The sequence below is a fragment of the Danio rerio genome, chromosome 9 (genome assembly GCF_052040795.2).
Source record: "Danio rerio strain M-AB ecotype USA chromosome 9, GRCz13ab, whole genome shotgun sequence".
In the NCBI taxonomy this organism is placed as follows: domain Eukaryota; kingdom Metazoa; phylum Chordata; class Actinopteri; order Cypriniformes; family Danionidae; genus Danio; species Danio rerio.
In genome coordinates this window covers 43,052,806-43,070,496 of record NC_141029.1, presented here as the reverse complement: position 1 = coordinate 43,070,496, position 17,691 = coordinate 43,052,806, and the positions used below count along the sequence as shown (strand labels likewise).

The window sequence follows — 17,691 nt, the reverse complement described above, 5'->3', positions numbered from 1 at the left end:
GGCTGAAAAGGAGTCCCACTCCGGCCCTGGGCAACAGTAACTCAAATAACCACTCAGTACAATTAGGGTATGCAGAAGAGCACCTCTTAACACACCAGGTCGAACCTTGAGGCGGATGGGCTGCTGCAGCAAAAGACCATATCAGGTGCCACTCCTGGAAGCTAAGAACAGGAAACTGAGGCTACAATTCGCACAGGCTCGGACAATTGGCAAATTGGACAATAAAAGTTTGGAAAAAGCATTGTCGTCTGCTGCGACATTCGGATGGGAGGGTCAGAATTTGTCATCAACATCATAAGCGTGGCTCCATCCTGCCTTGTATCAACGGTTTAAGCTGGTGGTGGTGGTGTAATGATGTGGGGATTTTGTCTTGGCACACTTTGGGCCCATTAGTACCAATTGAGCATGGTGTCAATGCCACAGCCTACCTGAGTATTGTTGTTGACCATGTCCATCCCTTTATGACCACAGTGTACCCATCTACTGATGGCTACTTCCAGCAGGATAACGCGCCATGTCATAAAGCGTAAATCATCTCAGACTGGTTTCTTGAACATGTCAATGAGTTCGCTGCACTCAAATGGCATCCACAGTCACCAGATAGTAATCCAATTGAGCACCTTTGGTATGTGGTGGAACGGGAGATTTGCATCATGGATGTGCAGCCGACAAATCTGCAGCAACTGTATGATGCTATCATGTCAATATGGACCAAAATCTCTGTGGAATATCTCCAGTACCTTGTTGATTCTATGCCACAAGGAATTGTGAGGACTTTGTCAACTTTTGAGGACTTTCAGAAGTATCCTGTATTTAAAAACATGTTTGATAATGATGATTTTGTACTGTAAATGTTGACTGATGTATTTAACCAGATCAAACGCTGACCTACTAACCTGATTTTTAGTGACGTGTTGTTGAACCGCACTAGCCAGATGAAATTAATTAAGTTTTGTTTTAAGTCCAAAATAAGCAAAATGTTTAATTTCTTAGGCCTGATTCTCACATAACCCATAGTGTTTGTTGCCATTTAGCAATAAGAGAACTTCCCATCGTTCATTTGTACAATTTTATATTTCACAATATCAGAAAAGATCATATGCACTCAAAGAAAGCAGGAATGGGGATCAAACAGACTGATTAAAACACAGGAAAGTGTTTGTCTCATCTAATTGTAATTCCAGTGTATTCCAGAAAATGGGTTTAACTTATCTTTCACATTAATACTGAGCTAAGATCAACCCTAAATCTGCTAATAAGGTATGTCAGTTCCAAAAGCTTTTAGTTTGGCTATAAATGCCACTCAAGATTGTGATTAATTATAATTAGCTCAGTGGTTAGCACTGTTGCCTCACAGCAAGAAGGTCGCTGGTTCGGGTACCAGCTGGGCCAGTTGGCATTTCTGTGTGAAGTAAACATGTTCTCCCCGTGATGGTGTGGGTTTAAGAAGGGACTAAGCTGAAGGAAAATAAATATCAGTTCTTTTTGATGTGGTCGGTCACATAACATGAAAACTGCTGGTTTGAAGAAAAATATTTTGAGAAAAACTAATGCTTTAATTCTTTTGAAGAGTGTTGGTTTTTACTTTAAGGCAGGTTAACCATATTTTTTTTCACTTACTTCAATATAAAAATGTACTTTAAATGTACATTTTTTTGGGATTGTGTCCTGCTTTGAATGTGTAAATTTCACTTTTTTCAGTGTATAACGCTTAGTGGAGAACTAAACATGAAACATAACCTGTCCTGCACCAGTTTAGGCAATGTTCAGAGCATTAGTAACCTTACTGAAGTTACCTCAGTTTTTGGAACTGAAAGCTGAGGTTATGCACTTTCATATCCTGACTTATCTGAATACGTCACATAACCTGCTTTCTGGAATAGCCCCAGAGTGTAATACCAACATATTTGATACTCACTAAACTCCATTTCTATTACGGTTTCTTTCAACTAACAACACCAGAGAGAAACCTTAAAATTATTTATTTAAAAATACAACAGAAACAACAAGCTTGTCATAATATATACATAAACAGTCAAATTTAGTATAATCTTAAACCAGATTAATGTTTGAATAAATCTAAATTTACAGAAATCCTCAGCCTTTACAGACAATGGTTAATTACCAACCAATATTGTGATCAGGATTTGATCTAGAATGAGAATGACAGAACATATATAACACACACACACACACACACACACACACATATATATATATATATATATATATATATATATATATATATATATATATATATATATATATAGATAGTACAGTGATGTATAAAAAAGTAAAAAATGGTAAAGAGAACCATAATAAAAAGACGGATAGAATTAAACCCATCAAAATTCTTGGATCCATCTGAATTGCTGTCGTCGCCTTTTCTAGGGTGAACTCATCTGCAATGTAAACAAGAAAACACTGTCATGTCATGTTCTCTATCTGCTTAATTAACTCAACTTAATCAAAGGGACAGTTTCTAAAAGTGAAAATTTCCTCAACTTGTTCCAAATCAGTTTGAGTTTCTGTCGTCTGTCAGAATCACAAGAGATATTTTGAAGAATGTTGAATAGCCTTTGACTTCTTTAGTAATATTTGTTCTTACTATAGATGTCAATGGATTCTGCATTCTTCAGTATATCTTTGTGTTTAACTGAATGTGAATGAATGCTGAGGAAATGTTCAGTTTTGAGTGAACCGTCACTTTGTCTACAATTGCTATTCGTCAAAGATGAAGCTTTTCTGAGCCAATTATAAATAAATGACTTGTGTTTTCACTATGATTTGCAGAAGACACACACTAAAATGTCATTCAGTCTAACATTTTTATATGTACTAATACAAAGGGGGAAATAAGTATTAAACACGTCATGTTTTCTTTCCTGGGAATATTATTTGTAATTGAGTTGTTGACATGGAATTGAACCAGATTTTGGTAAAAACTCAAACAATACAAGCAAAATGAGTTGTGTGTAATAACAATGAAATGGCACAAGGAGAAAGTGCTGAACTACTGAAATGTATTTAATACTTTATATAAAAGGCTTTTTGGTGATGGCAGCTTAAGACGCCTCTCATATGGAGAATGAATCCACATGCATTGCTCAGGTGTGTTTTTTTCACAGAGCGTAAAAATCTTGATGGTTTTGTGGGTCTCGTCTTTCAAATCTGATCATTATTTTGTATTTTCTATTAGATTCAGGTCAGGAGACCTGGCTAGGCCATTCTACAGCTTGATTTTCTTTCTTTGAAAGCATCTGAGAGTTTCCTTGGCTGTGTTTTGGACCATTGTGTTGCTGATATGTCCACCGTGGTTTCATCTTCATCATCCTGCTAATGTAGATGTTGAACTGAAGCAGTTAATATTGATTTACACTGAGGAAGGGCAGAGGGTAAAGAACTGCTGAGAGATTTCAGCTGCTGTCTGGGCCTTCACTGCCTTTCTACCCCTGCCTTTCATCATGTGTTCAACACTTTCTCCTGGTGTCATCTCAGTTTATTACACATTGTCAGCTAATTAGTTTTGTTTTCTTTGTTTATATGGATTTCTTGGGTTGTTACCAACATCCAGTTAAAATGTCAAGTCAATGGCACATTTAGAAATAAGTTTTCTGAGAAAAATGGTGACGTGTTCAGTACTTATTTCCTCTGCTGTATATTTTGTTTAAGGGACATTTAGAAAAATAGTTAATCATCTGAAGAATCGTCTGTTACAATAAATGGTGCAGGAAGATTATTTCACTCACATTTTGACATTTAATTTTCTCTAAAGTTATTTAGACATTAAAGTCCACTTTACTACATATAAAATTAGTTTTATAGATTTGATTAAACTGGATATTTTGACTCATAAATCATCATCATCATTATTTCAGCAAGCTTTGAAGTATGTTTAAAAAATTATTTACAGCGCTCTCAAACTCGAAGGGACTGAGGTGCTGGGTGATGATTTCATACATTCCAGGAGACATTGGAGGCTCAGGAGAGGAACATGAATGTTGTGCTGGAACGCTGAGATTGAGAAAATCCCCCCAAAAATCATGAGAATCAGTTCATGCAAACATGCAACACTTGAATCTACAAATCATAACACTGCATATTAATTTGAAAGGAATGAAGATGTTCGTACCGATGGGAAATTGGAACTAAATGTGTCGGAATATAGGGACAAACTGTAAAAGAAAGCAACAAATTAGAGAAATGGTTTAAGGTCAACCTTAGAATGGTGAATCAAATATAAAATGAGATTAAAATGAATGATATTTCAGCTTTTCCGTGTAAATACAGTGAAAATACGTGACTGTATTTTACTCACTAAATAGAGTATGTTATAGTGGCCAAAAGAGGTTAACGTGCTGCATTTAAGAAAACACTAGCAAATTAAGAAAATATCTTCATCGGCTTGAGAGCAAACGTGATGCAAATTCTCACAATGCAAACTAATAACACCTGCAGCTTCTCCACGATGGACGTCCAGTATTCTCCTGCCTCCAGAACCTAGACTGCAGCTCTGCACAAGAAGCTTGGCCTGAGGAGAAATGGTCGTGTCCAACTGAGCCTAGTTTCTCTCAAGGTTTCCACTTTCGTCAATTGGTGAAGTTTGTTCCTCACCACTGTCACCACTGGCTTGCTTGGTTTGGGACTTGTGGAGCTACGCATCGATGGATTTGGATTAGATCTAAATTTAGCTGGAACAGTCGGGTCGGGTAGAAAACTAGGCGGGTGAACTAGGCAGTGGGTGAACGAAGACTGAATATGCGGTGGGAGCGGTCGTGTGCGAATAAAACCTGGTGGGAGCGGGATTAATAATCCAGTCCTGCGCAGATCTCTAAACTAGACTGACACAGTTTTAATTTACTTGAACTTCTATGTTAAGCTGCTTTGACACAATCTACATTGTAAAAGTACTATAGAAATAAACATCAATTGAATTAAATTGAAATTAAGAAAGCGTGCTGCAATTTCTCACAACACATACAAATAGCACAGAACACAACGAAAATGTTTCAAGGGGACCCAAAAACATGACAGACTGGCTGGGATTTGCTTATTGTGCTGTGATCTTTGACGCCCGATTCACACAAGGCTTCAGCGTCAACACTTGATGGAGGGTGATTCTAAAGTTGAAAGTGACGCAATCATCATAGCAGTGTCAGCCAATGAAATTAGTCCGCAATCGGCTACTGTCTGATCTGGGGTATTTGCATAAAGTGATCAGATTGGCTGACGCTTCCGTTGGCACTTATAGTTGAAAAATTCCCAACTTTTTCAGCAAGGACAGCTCCACAATTCAGCAAGACTTGACGTCACCCATGTAAAGTGAATGGGAAGCGTTGATGCTAAAGCCCAGTGAGAATGGGGCATGAAAGGTGAGGTTTTTTGTTTATTTTAACATCCTTATTAACAAAATAACTCCCTTGTCTTTTATATATTATAAGCCTAAAAACCCTAGCCTAAATAGCCGGGTCCGTCACGTTTTTTGCCGTCAAAGTGATGAAGGTCTGAATTTGCTGGTGTTTTTTAATTGCTTGTATTTTCTTAAATTGCATCACGTTAAGCTCTCTTGGCCACTGTAGTAAGACATTGAATGAGATTTCATGATTGTTAACTTAGGTTGTACACAATATATGGGACTATTATATTCCAGAGAGAGTTTACAGATGTCTAACCTTTGTTCTGCTGGCTATTGTAATGTTTCCCAAAAGCCTCGTCCTTCGGGATGTCTGGATAAAGGAAGTTTAGGGGATTTTCTGGAACAACACCGTCTGCAATGACCTTATAGTCGCGGATTATGTCAGCAATGGGCAAAGCGTTGAGGCGGTTTTTCGTGTACGGCTCGACAGAGATGAACTTTGGATCTCCTGTAGGCATGAAACAGGTTTATTTAAAAACATACAATGCTCAGCATAAATGATTATGAGTATTTTGAAAATGAATATTTGTATCCATTTATCAGTGAATATAGTCTATATTTAGGTGCATTTAAATAATACAACTTTATTAAGTAGTCACCTAACATCTTTAGGAATAAAAACATACAGTAATGCATTCAGGGTTTCTGCAGGCTTGAGTTTCTGCAGTCGAGACGGAAGGGATTTTTCTGCTGTTACGGTTGGGCTAGAAAAGATTTTTACTTCCCCCATCAAAAGAAAATAATGAATAATTTTTTTGTTGCATATTTCAAACAATGTGCCAAGACAAGCAAAGCATAATTGTATGTATGTTTTTTTAAGCTTTTAAACTAATAAACTAAATGTATACACAACTGTCCAGGTCAGTGTGCTCACCGTATATGGACAATGTTCCATATATCGAGAACATTTAAACAAAAGTTATTGCAAAGAAGATATTTACACAATATTGGTAAATAGAGTTATAAATAAAGATTTGTTAAGTTTTATTGAGATGGATTGTTGGTGATTGGAAGGGTGTCAGCCCGATTGGTTAGCTTTACATGAATATTATTTAAATGAGCAGTATGTACGTTTGACACCCAGTGGTTGAACTGGGTATCGCACTCCTGGTTAAAAAAACACACGCAAGCACAGGTTGCCAGATTGACGACACCAACAGAAGTGTGCCTGACTATCTAGGCTAAACGCTGATTTAAGGCTGATTTAGTATGGTTCTGAATAAAAGCAATGGCATGCAAAAGAAGGAATATTTTCCATTTAGTTTTTGTCCTAACCAACACCTATTTTAGATATGGCTTCTGAAAGTTTGAATGCCATTTTACATGACATTTATTGCCATACTACTGAAAGCAGCAGCAGACAGCTCACCTTAGATCTTAAAAATAAAATTTAAAATTTGAAATTGAACTTTAGAACTGTGCAAACCAACACATATCAGTAATTCACCATGTACATTTAATAATGTTAAAGAGGTTTAATAAGTATTGTTAGATTATACACCTTACCATTTTGTTGGAGTGCAGTAAGTGCACTATTCTGTGCTTCTGAATGGCTGTAATTAAATTTCTGTTGTGTTTCATCTGGTGCAAACAGCCAAATTGCTTATCAATGCAAATCTTGAGTTAGGGTTAGGGTTAGAAGTGCTGAAATAGAATGGGCTAAACTGGCAGGGGGGGTTAAAGAGACCAAAACAAAGATGCTGTTCCAGCATGTATTGCACATTTTCAAAGCAGAATATCTAACTCAAGCTTTGTTTTACAGATAAACATGAATGTTCACTTAGCATGTTTATTAAATATCTGCAAACATATTATGGTATCTTTATGCTTTAGAAGAGTCAAAAACTGACATACAGCACCTTTAAGACGTACAATAAAATAGTTCAGTGAATTTAACCTTTTAAGGCCTTAAATTTTGTTTTTGAAATGTCAAACTTTTTAAGACCCTGCGGACACCCTGCTATTAAGAACCCAAAAATAAATGTTATATGAATTTTTCCTCTTAATTCAAATTTTATTAAATATTTTGTTATTTTATTTTTATTTTATTAAAATTTTACCCTAACCTTATTTATTTTAATACTTATTTTTGCACTGTGATCTTAAATGATTTTCTTTCAGTTGTGGACTAATCTGACTAATCTAATGTACTATACTGTATACATAAATATCTATAACATGTAATGCTATAAATCGCATAACATATTTAGTATTTTATAAGAGAGATCTGTAAGGCATGTTCTCATTTATGCTTGGCACTGTATTTAATACAATAAAGGCATAAAGATAAGCATGCTCAGATCTGAGCTGTAAGCGTATTAAAGGCATCTCTAAAGCATGGAACAAATCCAGGCTGGAATTTCCCTCTGCAAATCCAAGACAGCGTTTCATCGAGGGAAATCAAAACAATCTCAAGTTCCTTAAACTTTAAGACCTCTAACCTGCGTGGGCAGGCAAGCACAGCAACTTACATACTTGTATGTTGTTATCTTTCTTAAACAATAGGAAATACTATTGTAATGTCTATTTCGTGACCGTCTTAAAAGCACAAACCATTTTCATCCTGTTCAACCCAGGTGAAGGTGATTCCTCCAAGATGGCTTTCACTAAAGCGTAGCAGGAACGTTCCGGGCTCCTTCTCTTTCAGTAAAGCACGCTCCATCTCTTTACTCACAAATCCCATTATGCAACTGAAAAACAAACAAAGATCAGAGTAAGAAGTTGCTGATGTACCTCTCACATGCCCCAGAATGCATTGCATTAATATTGGCAGAAAAAAAGCATTCAGCATTGCAGAAAAGTCAATAGAAAGCTCAAATAATTATATCCCAGCTAAGAGACAAAACTCTCAAACTTTGGCTAATGATTTGGAAAGGTCATGATGAACAAAGGTTTGGGTACAGTTTATTTAATGGTGTCCTTTTTATGGTGTAACGATGGATTGAACTACTTAGTCATGTTATCAACTACATTTACATACTGTATGGTTTGAGTAGGGATTAGGGTTAGGTTTAGGATTAGTTGCAATGATTATGCAATGTTTTATGAGTATTATTACTATTGTTTTAACATTTTAAGATATATTTAAAGGAATAGTTCACCCCAAAATGAAAATTGTGTCATCAAATAATCAGCATCTATTTCTTTCTTTCATTCTTCTGAATCATAGGGTAAAAACACACATTGACTTCCATATTATTATTTTTTGTTCCTACTATAGATATCAATTGCTATTTTTTCCAGCATTTTTCATAATAGTTTGTTTTGCATTCAACAAAAAAACACATTCAGTTAGAGCCAACAAAATGTGAGGAAATGATGAGAACATTTTAATTTAAATGAACTCATTATGCCTCAATGTTTGCATAATAATAAAATGAAAATTTTTTTTAAAAAAATTAAATACTGAACGTTTTGAACTTTCAGTGAAAATTCTGAATTTAACATAACTTGATGGGAACATTAACAGTTTTAGAATATTTTTGTTAGCTTACCAGTCAAATCTAACTGTAAATAGACCTATTTTACCCAGTATGTCATGTTATAATATGTTATGTTATGTGTGCTTATTTGAGTGCCACAATGTTAACCAGCTAATACTTGTTTAGAGTTGAGCTTAAACTACATGCAAGCACTGACCCATCAATCCATACAGGAAGTAAATGCTTCTTAATTAGGTCCAAGATAGAGTCCAGCCACATCCAAAAACTAAAGGATTTTCCCGGTATGACCTCCTAAAAGAGCAATAAGAAAAAAACAACAACCATTAGATTTATATTATTGTACTTTTTGTGATGCTTACAGTAAGTGCAAGATAATAGTGGGATTATATTCATTCATTATTACCTTGCAGAACTTGGACCAAGAAACCTGGCAGTCATTATAAGAACCATGTTGACCTTTTGAAACAATTTTAAAGCACTGTTTAGATATGAAGTTTATTAATAAAATGTAAGGGAAAATGAAAGAGTGTATTCAAACTGACAATGACATAAAAAATGACAAACACATTATAGATTCATAAAACCCTAAACGCTGAGCAATCAACACTAGGGCAGTGTCTTACAAATAAAATCCTTAACAACCCCTTGATGTACAGTACTGTGCAAAAGTTGTTGGCAATTGGATTTGTCATAATTATTTATAATTATAGTATAATTATTCATATAGTATAATTATATGGTATAATAATATCTTGCTCTTCAATTAGAAGATGAAGTTGGGGAAGCCTGGTATAGGGACTCAATACTGTTTTTTTGTGAATATTTCTTTTTTATCTGTTTATATCTTAATGCAGAGACCAGTCTTATAAATTTAAGGTCATTAAAACTTTGCCAAACACCGTGTGCGCATGCGAGTGTGTACTATCCTGTCGCAAATCACTGTGAAAAGTCCTACAGTACATGACGGTAATAGTTTGATTAAGGTGTTTACATGTCTGTAATGCACTTCAATAATGCGTCTAAAATCGGCATACTCCACATGTCTTAATTCGATTTCTCTTTAGGTCGATTATGACCTTAATCTAATCAAATTCATCAAAAATCGCTGTTTACATGGTTAACGCTTAATCAGAGTATTGTCTTAATTGCATTAATTTTGAATTATTGATGTCCATGTAAACGTAGTCAGTGATGACCGCCATTAAGAGATTTCACTATGATCAAAACAACATTTAAGATGTTTTACATTGTGGTCAGTCTGCTGGATTGTCAACTAATGCTGTCCCATCATGCTCGTTTTTGTTATCACATCGTGATCTGTTAAAACAAAACCACTTTTGATGTACATGCTGGAATTTATTCATTAACTGTGTTTCCATTGCAGTTTATGCTCATTTTTGTCATACCAAATAAAACCTTTATCCTACTCATAGTTTGTTTCTATTCACATTCTTTTAGTTTATGCACATCTTGGCGTTTCCATTAAGCAGGTTTTATGTAATACTAATAAGAGTGAAATTTAATAATCTGAATTGACCACGCCCACTTTTGCAGCACTTTTTCCAAACTCTGCTTTTAACTCTTTTGTGTCAGAATAGAAAACATACCCAGAAGTTTATCTCCCAGCATGTTTAGCTGCTCCTTGTTGAGCCCTCGGCCTGCGAAACTCGAGAACTGCCAGCTGAGCACCTCAGAGAGCTGACTCCAGCTCGCCCGCAGCGGGTTACTGAAGAAGGCCAGGTTCTACACAAGACAGACAAGGTCACATATAACTAACTGCCTGTCGAATTCAGTAAAATGTAGATCTTAAGCATCATTTCTAGATACTAGATATTATGCTAGACATGCATTCTCTGATATCTGTATCAGAGGTGTGAGAATCTGACCTTTGGGTCATCCGTGAGCAGGTTGTACCACATGACTGAAGCCCAGCCTCCTGGGAGCTGACTGACATTAGAGATGACCACCAGCGGCAGAGAGCAAGTCTAGACAGGAGAAAATATAAACACTGTAAGCTGTATTAGGTTTAATTTCTAACATAATAAATATATTTATACAACAGTTCTGTCTGGTTCTTGAATCTGATTGGCTGATAGCCGTGCAATATTTTGCCAGTAACATCACACAAAGGCCTCTTCACCCTTCACCTCTGTGTATTACTCCGCCCACATGCAGCCAGCAACAAGCAAAGAGACACTACAGTTTGACAAATATTACCGCTGTTAGAAAACAAAATGTACTTTTGAGGCTTTTTAGTCGAGAATGTAGTTGTTTAGATTGCAACTATGCAGTTTATTTGTAAGAATAGTGCCTATTTTAAAATATTTACAATATCTGAGAGAGTTTGTGTACTGTTGTAGACCAAAGACGGTCGATGTTGTCTATCCACAAGATGGCGCCTGGACCGCATAATAAGCCCTTGCTTAGATTAAAACTATTTTGTGTTTACTTGAGCGCGAGGCTGAAAAACGGACGAGTCACGGTTTTTAAGGTGGACCGGATATAGTCAATAAAAAGCTGTGAATAAGAAGCTGGATTCAGCCTCGTCCCTCCTTATTGCAAACACAACAGCAGTCTGGTATTTATTGCGCTGCTTTTTTCAAGGTTAATTATTGTGATATTGTAACGGTAGCTTAATGTTAGATAAGCATTGTGTATAAATGTCATGTCCCCTTTAAGAGGACTTCTTCTGTGGTTTTTTTACCTTTAAGATGTAAGCACGCATGTATGGAAGCTCAGTTCAGTTCTGGCGAGCTCTGACAAGTGTGTGACGGTCGCTCTAATGCTGTATCATACTTTTTTCAATAATGTAACTTTTTTTTTTGCGATGGATGTTTGAGTGTATTTTTCTTTTCCTTTTGCCTACTCATTGTTGTTGACTGGCATGTTTGTAGCGAATTGAAAGTGTCCAATATATATTTTAACTACCTACTGGTTCTGTACCTTGTAATAAAACTGCTTGTACAAGTAACAGAGTTCTGATTACGTTTTGTGGCTAGTTATTTACTCATCATTATTCGATGGGTCGAATTAGCATCGATTTAGCAATGTGTGCATTGGCAATAGTCACATTGCAGAATCTGCTATGTTAAATTTGGGATTACAGGTGAGCAGGTACCACAGTTTAGAACATGGGATATATGGAGTCATTGAAGATTTTTACTATAATGGAGCAAAAGATTATCGCTTGCATGTGTTTTTAAGTGTTGTGACTATGAACGTATTAAACTGAGTTTAAGGTATTCAGGCACAAGAAACTGTACCATTTTTAAGTTTAATAAAAACATTTTAGGGGGAACGTGGTGGTGCAGTGGCTTGAGGTGCAGAGGCTTCACCTCACAGCAAGAAGGTTGCTGGTTCGAGTCTCGGCTGGGTCAGTTGGCATTTCTGTGTGGAGTTTGCATGTTCTCCCCGTGTTGGCGTGGGTTTCCTCCGGGTGCTCCGCTTTCCCCCACAAGTCCAAAGACTTGCGCTATACTGTAGGTGAATTGGGTAGGCTAAATTGTCAGTGGTGTATGTGTGTGAATGAGTGTGTATGAGTGTGTATGGATGTTTCCTGGTGATGGGTTGCGGCTGGAAGGGCATCCGCTGCTTAAAACATGGGCTGAATAGGTTGGTGGTTCATTCCACTGTGGCGACCCAAGCTTAATAAAGGGACTAAGCCGAAAATAAAATAAATGAATGAATAAAAAAATATTTAATTGAATTATTCCTAAAATGAAGACTATGCAGTGCTATTTTACATTTGATTATTCAATTGCTGTACCTAAATTCTTACCAAATAGCGGTTTAAGCCATCTGGTGAGTTAAATTGTATTCATATTCATATCACAGAAATACAAAACATCACAATGTCAGATTTTTCCAATATCATGAAGCCCAAATACAGTACATACTGCAACATGATGCATTTAATAAATATATGTAAAAACATACCTCAAGATCAATATCCAGACCCTGTAACATCAGCATGGCCTCAAAATTGAGAGAGTGTAACTCTTCTGTTACTGACAGCGGACCCTGCAGGAGACACACAATATATGAATGTCAGCTATACAGTGTGAAGCTGCCCTCTACTGGCAGGATGATGCTCTCCACACTCAATTACAAACACACTACAACTCAATCAAGTAACAGGACTCAAGACATTGCATTGGGCAGAAAATGGGATTCAAAGATGGGGAAAACATGCACCTATAAAGTCTTACCTCATTTCCTTTTCCTCCGGTAGGACACTTTCGTTCTTTTAGCTGCTGCAGAACACAAAGCATTAATAAAATACCTTCCCTCTTTTAAAGGCATAGTTCACCAAAAAATAAGAAAAAAAGTATTTTCCACAGACAAAATTAAACAGTGTATGGGTTTGGAACAATACAAGAATCAGAGCTGGATGATGTGACAAAACTCTCATATCGCAATGTAAGTCATCATTTCATATGCTGATAACGATATACAGTTGAAACCAGAAGTTTAAGGACAACAGAGCGAATGTTTTGGAGAGGCCATCACAAAGCCCTGAACTCAATCCAATAGAAAATTTTTGGGCAGAGATGAAAAAGCATGTGCGAGCAAGGCAGTCTACAGATCTGACTCCGTTACACCAGTTATTTTAGGAGGAATAGGCCAAAATTCCAGCAAACTTTTGTGAGAAGCTTGTGGAAGAATACCCAAAACGTTTGACCCAAATTACGCATATTAAAGGCAACGCTACAAAATACTAAGGAAATGTTTGTAAACTTTTGACTGTCTAGAAAATAATAAAACATTCTCAATAAAAGAATTCTCTCATTATTCTGGCATTTAGCGAATATAAATTATTTTGGTAATCCTAACTGACCGAAGAGAAAACGTTTAGTTTCAGACATTTAAATAAATGATTATGTGCCTCTTTTACAGAGTGTATGTAAACCTCTGGTTTCAACTGTATATTACAATATACTGTGGAACCTTTTCTGTAAATTCAGTCAATTAATGGTCTATATACATATTGACCACAATATTTTGTTTAAGTATATTTTAAAGTATATGCTCAGATGTACTTTTACTTTACTTAAAATTTCCGGGTAAATGTTTGATTACAAATATTGAAGATATATAAACGAAATGTAACAAACTTTTCAAAAACTAATAATTAAAAGCCCATTATGAAGTTATTTACAAACTTAAAAAAGTGAAATGTAAAACAATTTTGCAAGCTGTTATTCACATGTCTTCTGGATCCTCATGTTTGCCAAATAATCTAAATGATGAAAAATAATTACTGTAAACTGAAACGTATATTTGTGACATCGCAAAATAAAAGAGCAAAATATGAAACGATAGACTTTTTATTTTATCCATACTATATATACAGTTGAAGTGAGAATTATTAGCCCTTGTGTTTTATTTGAATTCTTTTATAGTTGATTATCGGGAAGATTTTTTTTAAACACATTTCTAATCATAATAGTTTTAATCACTCATTTCTAATAACTTATTCATTTTATCTTTGCCATGACGACACTACATACTGTAATATTTGACGAGATGTTTTTCAAGATACTGGTATTCAGCTTAAAATGACATTTAAAGGCTTAACTAGGTTAATTAGGCAAGTTGGGGTAATTAGGCAAATCATTATATAACCTTAAAATGCTTCAAAAAATAATAAAAACTGCTTTTATTTTAGACCCGAGATAACTCATGGTAACCTTTGATTTGGCCCGCCATCCTATGTGAGAAGAGATTTCGAATGAAGGTTGTGGCAAATGCCTGCAACAGAGACCGTCATTTTTAATTTAATTTGTTTGTTTAATTGTTGAGCTACAAAGAAGTCAACTGAAATGAAGAGTTTCAATTAATTGTTGTGCATGAATCAGATTTTTTTAAAATGTAAATAGTGTCACTCAAAGATAGACGACAATCCAATGAGCAAATTAAAGGCAGGTTTAGCTTGGCTCCATATATTTAGTATTTAACACCATTGTGTCATAAATGTGTTTATGTTTTTATTGTAAGAAGTTGATAATAAAATGTAAAGAAAAGGTGTAACTATTAATATGATTGAAGTATTTTTTTTTCTATTTTTTTTATATTATTAATAAATTAGGAAATTACCATGGCAGCTTTAATGTAATAGTTTGTTTTTATTAACTTTATTAACTTTATGTAATTAAGTTTGGTTTTAAGAAAAAGTTTGGGCTCCCCTGTTCTAGACGGAATAAAGCAAATAAGACTTTCTCAAGAAAAAAAATACTATCGGAATTACTGTGAAAATTTCTTTGCTCCATTAAGTATCACTTGAGAAACATTTGAAAAAGAATATCTATTTCACAGGAGGGTTTATAAATTTGACTTCATCTGTATATGGACATATTGCACAGCCCTAACAAAAATGAGTCATTAATGACTGATTAATTTTCCTTCAGTGGGTGTAAACTATACTTTCAGTCATTTCCATAACAGCAATATGTGTTAGACTTGGACTGCAGTACCAGATGCCTGAACTCTACAGACAGACAGCCAGTGGACTCCTCCACATCCATCACTTTAGTGTTGTTGGTCAGGATGAAGAACTGTCTGTTTCTATAAGCAAACAGTAAGAAACAGTGTAAGATTAACGCAGAGTTGAGGTTGTAAACACAGCCGCCCCCTCCCCCTCTCACACACACACACAACTCATTTAAATTTGGCCCAAATAAACAACAGGAAGTTCTTTCTTGTGTTTGAGGTTGAGTGCACTCACACTTTGCCCGGTGGAAGGTCTCTGCGTACACAAATAGAGAGAGAGAGAGAGAGAAAAAAAGAGCGTAAAAATATAGTCACGTTGGGTTTAACACACTTGTGATACACAAACACTGCTCACATGGCTTGTGAACATTAAAAGGTGACACACTTGTATGTAATAATCATATATTGGTCATAAATGCAGTACATTCTCAAGTTATGATTCATATCCCTATCATTTGTGCTGTGATATACATTTAGAATTTTAAATATTCATGACAGAGTCATAATTTGATTTAATACAATTTATTAATAGAGCTCAAATACATGTACAGTTCACATATGTTGATGTTTGCTGATTTCACCCCCACTCCTTTGTTTGTGATGGTTTGCTCCAGATTTATTGGACTGTTTTAACTTATCTTTCAACAAGTTTGTTGTTATACTGCATGAGAATTTAGTAAACACCTTTAATTTGAACAAAACCTCAGCCAATTTATAGCACGAGGATTTCCCGAAAATTCTGATACTACAATTCATATTATTATTATTATTATTATCATCATCATTATTATTATTATTATTATTATTATTATTATTATTATTATCATTATTATTATTATTATTATTATTATTATTATTATCATCATCATCATCATCATCATCATCATCATCATCATCATCATTATTATTATTATTATTATTATCATTATCATCATCATCATTATTATTATTATTATTATTATCATTATCATCATTATTATTATTATTATTATTATCATTATTATTATTATTATCCTTATTATTACCAGAAATGGGCCGTATTTATGATACAAGTATTTTAATTACGTATTTCAGATATTAAATAGTATTTCATAATTTGTATTTGATAGAATTTATGAAAATGGCTTAATATTTTGTATCTAAATACTTTAGATATTTGCCAAGGCTTGAGATCAGACTAGAAAACTGATTTATTTTGAAGAAGTTGATCAGTGCTTGGATGGAAGGAGCACGTCAAAATAAGACCAGAAAATAAGACAAACAACATTCAGGGCCCTATCATACACCCGGCGCAATGTGGCGCAAGATGCAACGCAATTGATATTTGCTACTTCCACCTTGGCGCAAGGGTCATTTTGAGGCGTTGCGCAACACTGTTCAAATAGCAAATGCATTTGCGATCATATGTGCACCCATAGGCGTTCTGGTCTAAAAAAGCAGGCGTGTTTTGGCGTGTTGCTAATTTGAGAAACCGTAAATAGTCTGATCTTTAGACCAGAACAAAGTCGGTCTATTGTCTGGCCCAAAGTGCGCCTGGCTTACACACTACACACAAGATGTAGAGCAATATGCAAATATCTTTACATATGAAAAATATATAATATCTTAAGGATATATATAATAAGGTTATATATGGGATATAAATATAAATGATTAAAACATTACAAAACATATTAATTTCTAGCCTACATGAATTTAAAAACCACTGCCTTCATACTTTCTTCATCTTGGGAGGCTTTTTCAGTTCATTCAATTTGCTTTTGTATAATGTTATTATTATTAGCAGTATTATTTATTATATCCATATTTATATTTGTTTTATTAAAAACAAGCTTAGATTTTTCCACCTGTCAGGTTTTAGACCATATGGGGCATAGCAGGTGTATTTGGAAATAACTCAGTATTTTGACCACACTTAAATTTGCAAATATGAATTCTGACACGCCCTGAAAGCGTTTGCGCCCTGCGATTTGAGCTTTGCGTTTTGTGCATGGACCGTCAAAATAGAGCCCAAAAAGTCCTGCAGTGGTAATATTCTATTCGATTAATCTTTATTTGTAATGTAGATTGTGTCAAAGTAGCTTCACATAGAAGATAATAGTGAATTGAAACAGTGTCAGTTCAGTTTTCAGAGTTGAAGTTCAGTTCAGTTCAGTAGTTATATTTATTTATCTACAAAACTTTATTGGCTGTTTCAAATGCTAGTAGCTGATCTGCAAGTGTTCTTAATAGTTAATTACCAACTTTGACATAGTTAATCAGTATGAGACAATAACATTTAATAATATCCAAGTCTACAGACTGGTCAAAACCCCCCAACTCAGGTTTTATGGCAGTAAGAAC

The 17,691-nt window shown here is 35.1% G+C and overlaps 1 protein-coding gene across 7 annotated transcripts in view; it reads right to left on the bottom strand.

Annotated features, from left to right (window-relative positions):
• Positions 1–1,966: 1,966 nt before the first annotated feature.
• The window catches only part of stat4 (signal transducer and activator of transcription 4), a 50,368-nt gene continuing 34,643 nt past the window's right edge, over positions 1,967–17,691 (bottom strand). For 2 of the 7 annotated variants that reach the window (XM_087266196.1, XM_087266197.1), the window contains exons 12-24: positions 15,584–15,604; positions 15,333–15,423; positions 13,068–13,112; positions 12,796–12,879; positions 10,746–10,844; positions 10,467–10,602; positions 9,263–9,315; positions 9,056–9,150; positions 7,970–8,106; positions 5,673–5,864; positions 4,133–4,175; positions 3,912–4,014; positions 1,967–2,402 (exon numbers count right to left, since the gene is read on the bottom strand). In XM_087266196.1, coding sequence (XP_087122322.1) covers positions 2,388–2,402; positions 3,912–4,014; positions 4,133–4,175; positions 5,673–5,864; positions 7,970–8,106; positions 9,056–9,150; positions 9,263–9,315; positions 10,467–10,602; positions 10,746–10,844; positions 12,796–12,879; positions 13,068–13,112; positions 15,333–15,423; positions 15,584–15,604 — 1,114 coding nt within the window. In that variant the 3' untranslated portion in view covers positions 1,967–2,387. 7 annotated transcript variants of the gene reach the window in all.